This window comes from Athalia rosae, chromosome 3 (genome assembly GCF_917208135.1).
Source record: "Athalia rosae chromosome 3, iyAthRosa1.1, whole genome shotgun sequence".
Lineage (NCBI taxonomy): Eukaryota > Metazoa > Arthropoda > Insecta > Hymenoptera > Athaliidae > Athalia > Athalia rosae.
In genome coordinates, this window is record NC_064028.1 from 18,863,429 (window position 1) to 18,878,867 (window position 15,439).

The following is a 15,439-nucleotide window of genomic DNA, read 5'->3' on the forward strand; positions in this document are numbered from 1 at the left end:
TCCTTGACTGGCAAATTTTCAATCCGTGAAATCTGAAAAAGTTTCATCTGACTGCCTTCAATATCACGGTACCACCGATAAGCGGACAATATAGTGATGGATTCGGAAAACGAGGACTGCCATGATCTTTCCCAAGCTCTTCATCTCCGGATATCCTCAATGGTCCTATCGACCCTATGGCATATTCCGGGTCTGCGAATTTCGATCAATATCAGTCAGCTGCGTTTCCAAACTAACGTACGTACGGCTAACGAATTCCACTATACTACGATTAGAAATATACTCGATTCTCCACTATACTCCAAATTTCAGATATAAAACTTTGTCCACATGCAATTAGGTATTAAAAGGGTAGAGAACGGGTGAAGCAATTACTGATTCCTTTCTTTTTTTTTTTATCCAATTTATGTAATTTACCATGGTATATACATTTCTGGCGTGTGTGATTTTTATAGGGATTTCACCCGTCTTATGAGTACAATTTTTAGTATCGGTGCGAGTAGAATTTTAATATACAATTATTGATTAATTCAGGATTTGATATATAATTTGTTTTCTTTTTTTTTTTTGTTTTTTTTTTTTAGAACTTCATGTACCTGAACAGAATCTTTCAGTGTATAAATGCTTAGTAGATATTATTTCCTTTTTCAATTGTTATAAATATCTCATTGTTCCAGATTCGAATTTATAAATATAGTGAACAATAAGACAATCCTAGTCAGTTATTGTAGCTCTAACACCGGATGAGATATTATCATAGCCTATCGTAATACGAGTTATAGTGTTGAAAAATGGTATTCAATTAATTACTATTCGAACAGCAATAAAACTTTAATCATAACATATCTCATAATATAATCAATAACCGTAACAATCGAAAATATTAATGTATAAACAAGTTAATAATTGAGAATAATACGTTTCTTTTCTTTTACTTTTTTTTCCATATTCGTGTTGGTGTGATGCCACGATCGGTTTAGCTGAATATATTCAATAATTTTACTAGAGAAAAATAATAATAGACTTAACAATAATAATAACAATAACAATAATGATAATAATAATAATAATATCATAACCTACAGATATACATATCGATAAACAAACCGATTACAGTAGCTAACAAATTACATCTTTGGATTTTAAATATATGTACGTATGTGTATTCATATAATATGCATAATATATAAATGCTCTCCTCGTAATAATAATAATAATGATGATAATAATAATAATGATGATAATTCTAATCGCGGGTGTAAAGTAACCCGATTTAAACACGAACTGGCCATTAATATTCAACACTTTTGTCATCAAATATCTTCGAATATTCTTCAAATCATCCGAAAAGAGCATCAAAGATTCCCATTGGTATTCGATCTAAGGTTCTTCTTTTTAATAACGTTTTCTTTTCCTTTTCTTTTATTATTATTATTATAGCTCACACATTGGACTAGAATATTGTGTGTGACGTTGTAAAATCACCCTAAAGACAATTCATATAGGTATATGTATATACAAGTTATGCAGCAGTCTCTTGGCAGTACTAGCTAAAATAATATTATCCAACAGCGAAAAATCGATTTGTTTGTTTTTTTTTTTTCTTTTCTTTTTGTTTTCAAATATGATTATACATATTCTACCAATAGCAATAATACTTCATATTATCCAGAGATTCAGCGTTGACGTAAAAATTATCAAGCAGAATGTTTATATATTATATATATATATATATATATATATTTAAATAATAATAATTATAATTATAATAATATCATTCTCACGTTCGTAATCTGATTTAAAAATTTTACTCATTATTTCTCTTCAATTATTCTAGGTATGTATTTGGTCATCCGCGATTATCGAGAAACCGACATAATATCTAATATCTACAATACATATTATAACGGGTCATGGATCAGACTCTGGCGTAATTAAACTCAATACTACGCCTGTTAAAAATTACACGTCAATTGTGGATCATCATTCGTAATTTTTTGGTTATCGCAGAATTTCACCTCTTCGAGACGAATGTAAATACGATCGTTGAAATTTAACGGTCAACTTCTCGAAACAAAAAACAAAAAAAAAAAAACAAAAAAAATTAAGTCGAATAAGGTACGTGGTTTCGAACCTAGTCAAGAAACTCGTGCGATTCAGTTGTCGCTATCCGCGTAATCGTCGCTATCGTCGCTGTCGTATTGAGTTGTTCTGAATTCCTTGTGAATGATTTCTTTCGGTTGAATTTCGTCGTTGAATCCGCGATGCGAATTGGCGTCGTTACGTACCATGGAATCTGTATCGACGTCCGAGCCTGCGGCTGCTACGTCCAAATTCGGGGAGGGGACCTCCTCCGTCGACGATTCGTACAACCTGCAATACCAAAATAACGTCACTCGCCCGAAAAACTTCGACAGTCGAACCAAGAGAAAATCAACGCTAAGTTAAATAGCTATAGGCGTGTCTCTACGATGAATACGTATGTAAACGTGGAATCGATCATTTTTATCAATCACTAAAAATGAAATAAGTAAATACTGGATGCGAACCTAGCTGGCGGTATGAAAAGTACGCAAGATACAAAATTTAATACAGGCGTATAAACGGATAACGAGAAATCAACACTGAAAAAATAACCGAACAAAAACAGATGTTAACAATTCGTGCTGTTAGCGTAAATTAGCATGAGCTACAAAAAAAAAAAAAAATAAACATAAATAAATAAACAAAATACTATCACTGCACTAATATCTGCACTGCATGCCCATAGTTTACTTACTCAGCTGCAGATGATGGTTTACATTTCATCATCACACAGCCTGGAACAAACGCATCGCATAACCGTCATTATAAGAGTTTTGTCTTCAGTTCATTGTTTAGTTTCATAGTTTTTGTTCTATTTCGTTTTTCGTACACACTACAGTCCTCGTATAATATGTATAACATTTACGAACAATGTCCGAAAACAACTAGAACATCATGCCCTTCACCCAACCAATCAAGGTCTCCGGTATCAAAATCAGAATAAAATCATACACTCGTGTGCACGTGTTCAAGTTTGGGGGGAGGGGGAAGGGGAAGAGGGAGAATTTTCGAGAATAGACTGTGGGAGGAACATAAAAACCCACTGGTATAAAATATTCCGATTAAACACGCAGCTTCGGAAGTAACAAATCGAGGATAAAATTTGTCCAAGTGTAACATTAATAACGACAACGTTTGTAACGTGGGCTTACATCTGTTCGCTCTGGTCGTTTCCACTTTCCTCAGCCACCAGAAGTTCGTACTCTTCGGCGGCGAAACGATCCCAATCCGAGAGCTGTTCGGGAAGATTGATCGAAAGAATTAGCGAGAGTTTCCGTACGTCGGACATCTTTCAAGTAAATAATAATAACTATAACAACGTACCTCGTGTCCGTCGGCGTCGTGATCGCGAGTAGAAGCGAAGGGATCCCTCTGTTCGTGGTCCAGGTATTTCTCCAGGTTGAAAAAGGTGTCGAAGAATATCGACGTCATCTTGCACTTTTTCAGATCACTCAGGGATATCTTACCCGGGATCGCGGGGTGGATCATGTCCAGCATCTGATTGTAAACGAGGAACAATTGATAATCGCGATAGAGATACTGGAGGTGGATTGACCGAACTTATAATCTACCTGGCAAAGACAGTCTTCGAAGGGTAGTGTCTCGATGCCTATGGCTTCCATTCGATGGAGTTGCTCTTCGTAGAAGTATTCCAATTCGTACATGGACAAATATCCGTCCCCGTCTAGATCCATACATCTGCGCGTCAAATTTAGTTTGTGGTTTGCTTTTTTCTTTTTGTTTTTTTTTTTGTTTTGTTTTGTTTCTATTATTAAATTTAAACGCCTTACGGAATATCCGTAAGACGCGAGCGTATACTATATGGATACCAATGTAATCCGATTAGGGGATACTAGGGTAACGTGATTTAGAGTAGTTTTAACCTAACGCAATTACCTGAACCAGTACTCTATAGCTGTCGGATGATTCTTGTCCTCTTCGCTGAGCAAAAACCAAACGAATTCCGTGTAACTCATTTTGTTGTCCCCCGGCTGCTGTTGCTGCTGCTGCTGCTGTTGCTGCTGATGATGATGATGATGCTGATGCTGATGATTGTTGTCGCGATGTTCTTCGCCACGGTTGTAGTTGTTCTGATAATAATTCTGTTGGTTTTGGAGCTGCTCCTGCTGTCGCTGGCGTTGGATCACCGCGGTGCGAACACCTCCTCTGGTTACGGCGCCGCTGAATATTCGCTCGATCATACGGGTGGACAACGCTGAAATATATATATATATTCCGTAAAAATACGTTCTTCCGTTATTCGCCCGTAGGAATTTCAATATCCCCTCTCACCGTTGTCGTTGTGCCTCGTGAGGTCCAGTTTGTCGATGTATAGGTCATGGTCGCGATCCAGTTCCCAGAATTTGCAATATATCACGTAGAAGTGCTCGTAGCTGAAGTAAGCCGTCACCTGATTGATGTCCTCTTCGTGTTCCAGGACGGATATGACGTCAAGTAAATTACTGCGTCTCAATTCGGATACGGATATCTTTCCGCTCCAGCTCCGATTGACGGAATAAAAAATCCTGGCCACCACCTGAAACCAATGGATTTCCGGATCGGTTGTTCGTACACTCGGTAAAAAAAAAAGGAAACTCAGTCGGATGAGAAAATTTCCTATTTACCGTGTGAACGTATCTAGAATGGAATTCGGTAGCTTCTTTCAGAAAAGTCAGTCCGGGATGGGTCTCGACGACGTCCTGTACCAGGGGGATGAGGTCCTCCGGGATAATGGAGTCTCTGAGACCGCGGGTGGTCATCCTCAAAAATCTGCTGGCCGCGTCGTGATGCAGACTCGACCACCTCGACGAGGAACGGAATGTAACGATCGGGAGCGCAAACAAAAAAAAAAGAGACAAAAACAATCGACACTCACTCTTTCCAGAATTCGAGGAACATGCTCTGATCGACGTAGCCATTTTTGTCGCCTCCGGCCGCGAGGAAGAGGGGCACTTTCCAGTACAAGGGACAGTCGCAGGCCTGCGAAAAACGAAAGAATAAACAAACTCCGTCGCGTTTCCAAAGTTTTCCAACTCACCTTGGTGACAGTGTGGAACTGCGTTTTAGTCGCGCGATGACCGGGTAGGCTTTGGAAGGCGGCCGATATCCGGGAAAGGGTTGCGTCCAGCTGAGAGGTGGGCACCGGTTTTCCGCCTGGGAAATAGAACCTGGAAAAATGGGGTAGAAAGTAAAAGAGGCGTCCGCGCTTCCGTCAAGGTCGGCGGGTAACCACCTTACCTCGGTATGAGGACGTTCCTGTTGGCTTTCACGTGCCTCTGGAGCGTGGTGTGAGGCGGCAAGTTTTTCTGATTCTGCAATTTCTCCCCGATGTAACTCTGAAAATATTTTCAATCGAGGTTACGACATTGCACGCGTTACATACGTTCACGTACACGTTCACGTGTACAGCATTCGTCATTGTCCGCGGCGCTCCCATCTCGGGAGCGCACGAACCACGTCATCCCCGCCGATTGCGGAGTTACCGCCGGTGCAAAACTTCGCGCAGCTGTTGTTTCTGCGTACGCGCGAGGATCGGAAATATACCCGTAAATAGAAGTGGCGGCGTCTCCGGAGTAAACTTTGCCGCGACCTTTGCGGTTCCGTAACCTACTGACGACCGAATTCGCACACCGTAAACTTGAAATTAGCGCGAATCAAACGTCGCGCGGGATCGCGACCTCACCCCCCGTGATTAATCGAATCCGGGTATACGTATATCTCTCACATCGAGCGCCCGCGGATTGACAATCGCCGATTGACATCGCAAATTTGACCGCGCCCCCGAAGTATGTTGTAAACGGCGATTCTTCACGCCTCGTTTAATCGTCCGATTATTATTATTATTATCGTGCGTTACGCGATATCCGTGATACCGCGACGTCCGAATCCCATTATTTACTTCAGACGACCGATACAACCTACGGTGGTGTACGCGTAATACGTCGTACGGATATTACTTGGAACAGCGCGCACGTGCACCACGTTGCCTCGTCGAACGAACGGAACCGAGCACGTGTACACGTAGGTATAAGGTATACAGATACGGTGCGACAACCCGGTATATGCAACGAAACCCGTAGCCACCTGGTCATGATAAAATTCCAGCAAAAGTCGGGAAAAACAAAGAGATGAACGAAAAGAAAAAAAAAAAACCGAAGTCTCGCGTCTCTGAGATCCTTCGAACCGCGTATGTACAGGAACGAAGGTTTATTAATAATACCTAGTCGGAAGAAACAAAGGAATAATATATATATATATATATATATATATATGTATATATCTCCACATTGGCGAGTTGCGAGGCGTTAAAAATTGTCGTTGCAGCAGCAGCAGCAGGGATAGATAGTCCGAACGGAAGAGAGAGACTTGGAAAAGTTTACGGAGTTAGCGGAGTCTATATTTGGTACATCCAGAAATATCTGCCGTCTGCGCTCGACTTGTGGGACCGAAGCTTATAACACGTCCATATAGCGCGCGGGTACCGAGAGACTCGCGACTAAAATCTATACAGACAATACAATCGATAAAATAAAATTCATCTATTCACGAACCTGCGCCTTGCTTTGAACCTCGTGTCCCGACCTCCAGGTATTAATCGCGGGCTGCCTGGGCCCCCTCTTGTCCAGCAGCAATTCGCTCGGGCATTTCTCGAATATCAAAACCCTCTCGGCCACTGATCCTCTCGTGAGAAAAGGGCGCACCGGATTGTTTCCCGTACCGGTGGCGGCGGCCCTGATGTGTTGCCTCTGCTGCGTGGTGAGTTCGGGATGCGGCACGAGTTGTTCCAGACGAGGCCTCGACGGCGAGTTCACCCTGGGTCCCCATCTCGAGGTCCCCTGAACGTCCTTGCACTCGGCCTCCTTAGACTCGGACTTCTCCTTGGCGCAGTTCTTCCTAGCCGCGTTCGAAACTCCGACGAGTTCCTTGTTCCTATTCTGCTCGTGGACGACCGCGGGCTCGAACTTCGTCCTAGCCGCGGAGACGAGGCGCTCGGTGCAGTTCTTGTCCACTTCGTCTTCCACGTTGTCGTCGTCGTCGTCGTCGTCGTCGTCGTCGTCGCCGTCGTTCTCGTTCTCGTAGCCGTTTCGTGTACGACGATTTTGCAAGTGGTGGTGACGATGGTGGTGGTGGTGGTGGTGGTGATGCGGTTGATGAATCGGATGTCGATCGCAGTCGGCTATCGAACCGCCCGTTTGCGGTTGATCTTCGTTTCGCTTTTTTGCCGAAGTAGTGTTCTGCTGGGCCGCCCTGTACCTTACCTTCGCGTAGTCCACCATCGACATGGTGGAGAGATCCTCCTTGCTCGGCAACTTTACGGCTCCCTCGCCTGCACCCCCGGTGTTCAAGATCTGAATATTCTGCGGCGATCCGATACCGCACATGTTCGTTCCGTGTCCCAGTATAATCGGTTTCACCGGTTCAACTTTTGGCTTCTCTCTTTTTATCGCCGGCTTCTGTTTCGACGGGTGAACGTGATTGGGGGCCGCGTTACGTTCCGACGTCTCCTCCGGTATTATCACACCGGTCATCAGTGCGTTTATCAGCCTCTCTTCCTCCCTGGCGACCTCGTCGGCGATCAGAAATGACTTGGCGTTATCGGCGTCGCCCGGACTACCCGAAACCCGCGGGACCTCCGCCGACACCGCGGACTTTTCCCCCGGATTCCTCGCGGGGTGCGTTGCAGCGGCGACCTTTCCGTTCTCCTGCATGACCTTGGTATTTTTAGCGAGCGACGACGTGCCGCCCCTCTTACCCTCCGCGGCGCCAATTTTATTCTTCAAAGGCCAGGTCGTCAGTCCGGAGGAAGCGGCTTGCCCGGGGCTCGTGCCACCCGACGGACGCTGATGATCCTGCACCCTGCAGGAGACCACGCTGCTCGGTCTTTTCTGTTGCACGACGATCCTGGCGGGCGTCAAATCGGCGGGAAACGTCGTTTCTATTGTTTCGAGGAAAATTTCGCTGTGATGCGCCGGGCCGGATTTCGCGTTGGGCGAGGCCTGCGGTCTCACTATTTCCGAGGGTTTGTTAGCGTAAGTCGCGGCGTTGTTCGCCGTCCCGACGCCGGACGTCGAATTTATTTGAATATTTTTCGCTTTGGAATTCGCCGACGCCGCCGACGCCGCCGCCGCCGCGGTCGTCGCCGTCGAAATATTGTTCAAAGTTTTCACCGGCGAGGACTGCGGTGTGTTGCGTTCGAATTTTTGCAAAGCGAACTGAATGGACGACGGCAAATTTTTCGATGGTGATTTTTGCCTCGAGGCAGCCGCGAGCCTCGCCTTGTCCTCCACCACGAAATTGTTCACCAATTTCTCCAGGTTGTTGTTGTCCAGGTTGGGCGCCTGAGCCAGAAGTTCGGCCGCCGTCGGCCCTCCTCCCCCGCCGGCTCCTGCGGGTACAGAATTTTTCGACCCGACATTGACCTGCGCCGCGCCCGGCGTCAACATCACCGAGTCGAATTTGTCGGCGGCCGTCGCGTTACTGTGGCAATTCAGTATCTCGGTCGGTGCCAATCCCCGGCTCTTCCACGTCTGGTAAATAGCCTCGGCGTGATCGCTTATCTGCTTGGCGATAGCCGCGATGTCTTCCTCTCCCGTGGAATCGGTGGGAAAATTTTGTCTCAAATCGTGCTTAGCGGTAGCTGCCATTTTTTTTATTATTATCCACTCGGCTGTGACCTCGTATCCTTCGAACGAGGCGCCTGTTTCATTCCTCGAAGAAGAGCGGCCGACTTTTCGACAAATCGGATACCCAAGGCCACCGTAAAGCTCGTAGTCACCTCGACTGATCGCACTTTACACAAATCAATTCCATAATACGTGTATCAATTGCGTACACGTCGATTGAACATCCCCCGTACAAGCCGAGTCGATCGATCCGTCAGCATCGTCGTCGATTTTTCAAAATTTTATCGATCGCTGCTAACGCCGCGACCCGGAGTCATCGTACAACGTCGCTCTATACGTTATCGCGACGTATATGTACAGCAGAGATATCGTAGACCGAGTTTCTCACGTCCATCAGAAATGAAACGAAGAGCGAGTGTCACTACGCGGCGTAGCCTCCGGTCGTCGTCATACTTTACCGCGGAGACTATTTCCTGGAATGAGAAAATGAAAAAAACTAAATATGTGCGTACGCTGCGTCGACTTCGTCGCGACGCGCAAGGGAGCTTCGACGGTGCATCGGAAAAAATATACCATAGGTTTTCAGCCGACAAGTTTTACGTCGGACGGAAGTTACGAGCGCAATATAACTATAACTACGTGAAATCGTTTATTTTCGTTCATCCTGTAATATTAGCAGTGACGCAAAGCTGGACTTCAAAGTTCTGACCGTGCGGATCAAGATAGAGACAGAGAGAGACGGATAAACGCGAGTAAAATAATTGAAACTTTTTCAAAACAATCGAGTAGGTACATAATATCGATATCGACATCGAGACGAAACGCCCACGCTATATAAGGAGCAAAAAATATGAGAATCCGAACGTGCAGGGACGAAGAAGAAGAAAAAAACAGAAACAAGTGCCGGAGGAAAGAGAGTGAAACTTGAAACTTTTCCGAAAGTTCGCAGAACTGCAGTCGGCATCTCCTTCGAAATTCGTCTCGTACGGATACCCCGTTGTGAGCATATATTTGGTATCGTTCGCCACTCGCCGATCCACCGTGTATAGGTATCTACGTCGTACCGGTTTGGCTAGATTCTTACATCGGAGTACAGCGCGCGCGCGCACATGACTCGGGTCGCGTGCCTCACGATCGTATAAATATAATAACATCTAGGTATTGTATGTACATGTGTATACGTGTGTAAACCTGCCAAGGATAGAGAGAGAGAGAGAGAGAGAGAGAGAGAGGGAGCAGAGAGCGAGGAGGAGGAGGAGGAGGATTCACCTTACAGCGAGAATCCTGATCCGCGGAATGCCGTTGCCGAAAAAAAAAAACAACCATCATCAAAAATTATAAACGGTATATCGACGTCCTTCCGCGTGTATACATTAACGTGTATTATAAGGAAACATGCATATATAGATCTTGTAACGCCGATAAAATTTCTTATTAAATTAGCAAAATTAGAATCAGCCGCTCCCTGTTCCTCCGGCGCATACACATATACATATAGGTATACGGAGGATATCGGCGTATTATCCGCGAGACATTGATTAATGGCGAAAACCGAATGCCTCTCCACAGGGTGTGTATATTAATAACGCTCCCTAATGATCGCGGTGCGGATGTGGTGGTCGAAGGGGGGAGGGGGGGGGGGGTAAAAAAAAGTAGGTAACAAAGGGCGCGAGACTTTGCGGAGACGCAACGCGCCGCTGTGTGTGTGCGTGTGTGTGTGTAATAATAATGTGACCTTAATTCGGAACGGTGGTGGTCAATTAACGACGGACGTAATTGGAGCTGAAAAACGCCAGGCTGCCGTTGTATACGTATTATACCCGACGCAGTCTTCGCGCGCCGCTCTATAGAAAATAAGGATTTGAAAACGATATTTTTTTGCGTCACCTATAGCCTCGCGCAATTTGCGCTCACCGTTAGCGTCCGATGTAACGCGCGTGAATGAACGAAAGTATGAATGGAGTTGTTATATACAGCGGCAAAAAGATTGCGATAAGCGATCGCGGCGGCGGTGCGCCCGATTCCCCCGTATTTTTTAAACGCGAAGACGAATCGATGAACACGGAGAAGAAAAAAAAAAAAAACAACAACAAAACAAAAAAGAAAAAGAAAGAAAAGAAAAAGAAGCGAGAAAATCGAGAGGAACGGTGTACGTACGCCGTTAAAGGGAAATAGAGCGAGGGCGAATAGATCTCATAGCGATCGGTCGAATAAAACCGCCGAGTGTCGCGTGGCCGAAATGATTTACCGTTCGTTCGTAGGGTTCCGTGGGTATTCGGGTGCATTCGGTCGGGCCAAGAACGTGTCCAAGAATAACGCGGCCCGCCATATTTGGCAATGCGAGTCGCACAACACCGCGTTCACCGAACAGTTTCTTAGCTCTCTCTCTCTCTCTCTCTCTCTCTCTCTCTCTCTCTCGAACACACGTGGTGCGTGTAATATCAACGAACCCACACCGTACAAGTATATCCATCCACCTCTATACCCCGTGGCCCGCGGCTGGCTGGCTACTCCGTCATTTTATTCGTTCGAATAATTTTCACTTGGGAAAGGTTAAGAACGCGCCGGAGCCCACGGTCCCCCTACCTCCCTAACCCCTCCCCCCCCCCCCTCTTCGACCCACCTCTACCTACCGCCCGCCCACCCGCACGTGAAATTTTTTTAACGCACACGCGACCCGATCGCCGACGCTCTCGTGCGCCTTGTAATTTTCATCGTCGACGTACACGTGAATTTGTTAATTAATCAATCTATACCGTCAATCGGGAGAGGAGATAATCAGGTGTGGGCATATTCGATACGGGTTGACGTTAATTGGCACCCGTTCCATCGGTTTAATTTACGGATGCCGTCTCGAGACGGACAGAAAAAAATAAACGAGATATCGAAAATAAAGAATTCTCGCCGATTCGGACGACGAGGTGAAGAGAAACGAAAGAGAGTAGCGACGCGGGCAACGCAGCAGCAGCAGCAGCAGCAGCGGCGGCGGCGGAGAGTGAAACGGATCGATGAGAGCGTCGCGACGCTGCTGGATTACTACACGGCGTCGTCCTCATAGTTTTCTCTATGTGCAGCTTAAGTAAGAGCGTTTCGCCGGGATACGGCGAAGACGGCGATCTCGGGATAAACTTTCCCGTTTTCCATACTCGTTATATTAATTGAAAAGGCGCGTAAACAAATCGACGGAGGATATAGGATCGCGTTTGAACAAACGCTATAACTGCCGGGACACCTGGTCGACCTCTGCCGCTTTACCGTACATACATATATGTATACGTGTATACCTGTAAACGCGTCCCGACTGAGAAACTTTTGAGATTTTCGCAAAGAATCTAACCTAATCGCGCGCATCGCGACGCGTCGTCGTGTACCCGAGGGTCGTTGACCTTTGGTCATCCCACGAGAGATTCCTATATCCGCGTACGCGTATAATGCATACATTACGATAGGCCATACGGATAATCCGCACGGGCGAACGCACGGGGCTTACGGATCGGCGATACTCGCAATTCCGCAATAATAATTCCGCGCCTCGCGTGAAAAGCGTCGAAATGCCAAGAGAGAGAGAGAGAGAGAGAGAGAGGGAGAGAGAGAATTCGCCCCGCGCGCCCCTCCGCTCCGAGAATAGCGGGTGACCCGAAGGAAAAGGGAAAAAACAAAAGAAAGAGGGCCGCCCGTATGAGGGAGAGAGAGAGAGAGAGAGAGAGAGGGAGGGAGGGAGGGAGGGAATGAGAAACCGTTCGGAATAAAAGCGAAGGAAAGGAGTGCGCGCCCGGAGAAAAAGAAGCGCTATTCGCCCGTTGCAGGCGGAGCTTTCTTTTTCCGCTTAAATATAGCCGCACGCGGTCTCGTCCGATGATATTTTCGGGGGCTGCTGCAGCGCCGTTGACTTCCGCTAATAATAATCCGGAAGTATCCGGAAGCCTGCGGGCGCTGGCTGCCGCCGCCGCCGCTGCTGCACCCTGCCCTTTTGTGCGCGCACACGCGTGATATACATACATGTATGAATATACATACGTACGTGCATACGTATAAACGTGCACGTGTCGCGCAGCGATCACGAATCTATATTCATCTCTGTTCTTACTACGAGTCGTTTCTGTGCAATCAGATTCTGGATCTCCTGCATCAGCGAGCGCCGGCGTATAGTATAGTATACAGTATGCGATATGACGTGCGTAAGATTGAATCGATGAAAAAATAAATCCGTCTACAATATGGAAGTAAATAAATAAAGTCTTCGAAGCGGCTCGATGAAGAGAATATATTTTTTTTTCACCTTTTTCTCCATTTTTCAACTTCGTTGCAATTCGTGGACATAGGTACAATATGTCTAAAGATGGCGATTATCGAGTGCACGGTATACAAATGGATTAAATATATACATATGTATAAGTACACGTATATATTAATTTATATTCTCTGAATTTATAACACATTGTCTATAAACGAAGACGTGCGGTGCGCTCGATTATTAACGTGGTCATGTACGCGCGCGGTATCCTACTTTTTTTTTATTTTTTTTTTTCATTTCTTTCAATTTCTTTTTTTTCTCTTCACACTCGGACGTTGTATGTTATATGGCTCGTATAGAAAGTATCGCAGTTATAAAAACAATTGAAAGGAATGTGTGCGTACACGTGTTACAGATACGTATATACTGTACATATGTATACAGGGTAGGTATATATAAATGCATAATCGGTGAAAACTTTAGCAAATTAAATGGCGCCGGGAAGTGTGACTTCCGCGCTACTTCGCTGCAAGTAATCTCTAGATTAATTGAAGCGACGTGACAACGTTTTTATTTTATTTTTATTTTTATTTATTTTTTTTCCATCATCTTCTTCGTTTGTTAAAAAACAACACTATATCGGTATACAATTCTTCGGTATAACCTGCGATCGATCGTCGTAACTCGGAGAAGAAAACCCACCCGTTCACCCACCTGTACATCGTACGAATGACGATCTTCAACTCGCGTGAGACGAAAATTTGTTTTTTTTTTTTCTTTTTTTTATTTCAGCAATCTCCGAAGCGCGTCTCGAAAAATAATTTCATCGAAGATTGTAATTGAGGTTCGTGAGCGACGTATACCGTTACAGGTTAATACGGGGCTCCGTCATAAACACGGGTATACGCCAAATATAACGAAGAATTATAATCGGCCGTAAATTAAATTTTTCAGAAATGGATACGGAAGATGAGAACGACGGTCGGGGTGGGGAAGGGGGGGGGGGAGGGATAAGGGGGGGAAGCGGGCTCCGCGTACGGTACGAGTAAATATATTCAGTTTGAGAATAGATTGCGTAGATAGATAATTATCATTTATATACGTATATACACCGTAGGTATGCGCGGGATGTCGCCTGTGCCAATGGGAGTGCCCCGACGACCGTCGATAGCCATAACCATAACAATAACAACATCAAAAAAAAAAAAACAACAAAAACAACAATAACAACGATAATGATAATGCGAATGATAAATCTAGAATCGCGGCACACGACGTTATATACGTAAGTAAGTATAATGTATGAAACGACCTGTATACCTACGCGACAACTACTACCTCCTCCTTCTCCTCTCTTTGCGCATCGGTTACGAACGTGTGTTCCTCTCATCTGCAGGATATCGTCGTACCTAGCTACCTACCTACCTACCTACCTATAATTGTGTCTCGGGATTCGAACGAAAGGGGATAAGGTGTGCATATATATACGTGTACATTTTGATATCGACCGATCGTTGTTGTTTTATTTTACCCACATCGGTTGTTTTTTTTCTCTCTCTTTCCTCTCTCTTTCTTTCTCTCCTCTCTCTCCAGCGCAGGACACGCTGAGGGATGATGTTGAAAAAAAAAAAAAAAAGGTAGGTTCGACGAATAATGATAATTCGACGACGGGGACTCACCGTGGTTCAAACGATTCGTGAGCGACGACGATCGGCAGGATAAACTTATAGATATATATATTTTGACAACCCCCGAGTCCTGGACGTCTCGGCACTACGTTACAGATACAAACACTTCACAATCACTGTATATCGTTATTCACGTTCTACCAACTTTCTTTCGTTCGTCCGATACCCCCGAAGAAACACACACCACACACCCCGGTGGGATCTGCGACGGTTGATACAGTGTTGAAGGAATTTTTCCCGACCTGTTTTTTTTTTTTCTTTTTTTTCTCTTCTCTCTTCTCTTCTCTTCTTTTTATTTTTTTCCTCAACACGGATTCCACACACGCTCCCACACCCTCGGCGATACGTAGCTATAAATAGGTTAAAACACCGAGCGTTTCTCTGCGTCGCTCGGTTTAATTCTAAAAAATCGAATACCCGGTTCGAACGATTATCTTCGTTCCTCTGCGGCACGGCGAGGGCGACGAATTTCTACTTTTTCCTCCCTTCGCAAGCAATGGCAGATTCGCGCACTAGCGTCTACACGTTATTACACATGTACACGTAAAACCCGAAATCGGATCGCGGTCTTCGACTCGGACCGACTGAGCCGCCAAAAAAATCATCGAAGCGAGTCACGTCGATTCGTTGTTTTTTTTTCACGGAGAGTAGCGGAGTCGAATGACGAGTGAAATTTACGGGTGTTCTTGTGGGAAAAAAAAAATTCGTACGATCTCTAAGGTGCGCGGCGGCGAACAGCCGACATCGTCGAAATGTCGACAACGACTGAGAACACCGTCGTCGTATCGCGGCGGCTGCGCCGTCGACGT

At 45.3% G+C, this 15,439-nt stretch overlaps 1 protein-coding gene across 3 annotated transcripts; it reads right to left on the reverse strand.

Moving 5' to 3' along the window:
• Positions 1–540: 540 nt before the first annotated feature.
• LOC105689917 lies at positions 541–15,408 on the reverse strand. 3 transcript variants are annotated; one of them, XM_012407299.3, is made up of 13 exons: positions 14,622–15,405; positions 6,636–9,181; positions 5,323–5,420; positions 5,123–5,252; positions 4,961–5,064; positions 4,710–4,887; positions 4,378–4,621; positions 3,982–4,300; positions 3,657–3,783; positions 3,409–3,582; positions 3,237–3,319; positions 2,780–2,819; positions 2,234–2,373 (listed from the first exon to the last, which is right to left on the reverse strand). In XM_012407299.3, exons 2-12 carry the CDS (start codon positions 8,727–8,729, stop codon positions 2,798–2,800), a joined length of 3,573 nt encoding a protein of 1,190 aa, XP_012262722.2. In that variant the 5' UTR covers positions 8,730–9,181; positions 14,622–15,405; the 3' UTR covers positions 2,234–2,373; positions 2,780–2,797. The 3 variants fall into 3 exon arrangements, with proteins under 3 accessions (XP_012262721.2, XP_012262722.2, XP_048508733.1); XM_012407298.3 differs by lacking the exon at positions 2,780–2,819 and having other exon boundaries at positions 541–2,373; positions 14,622–15,404; XM_048652776.1 differs by lacking the exons at positions 2,234–2,373; positions 2,780–2,819; positions 3,237–3,319 and having other exon boundaries at positions 3,415–3,582; positions 3,657–3,769; positions 14,622–15,408.
• Between the last annotated feature and the right edge of the window lie 31 nt (positions 15,409–15,439).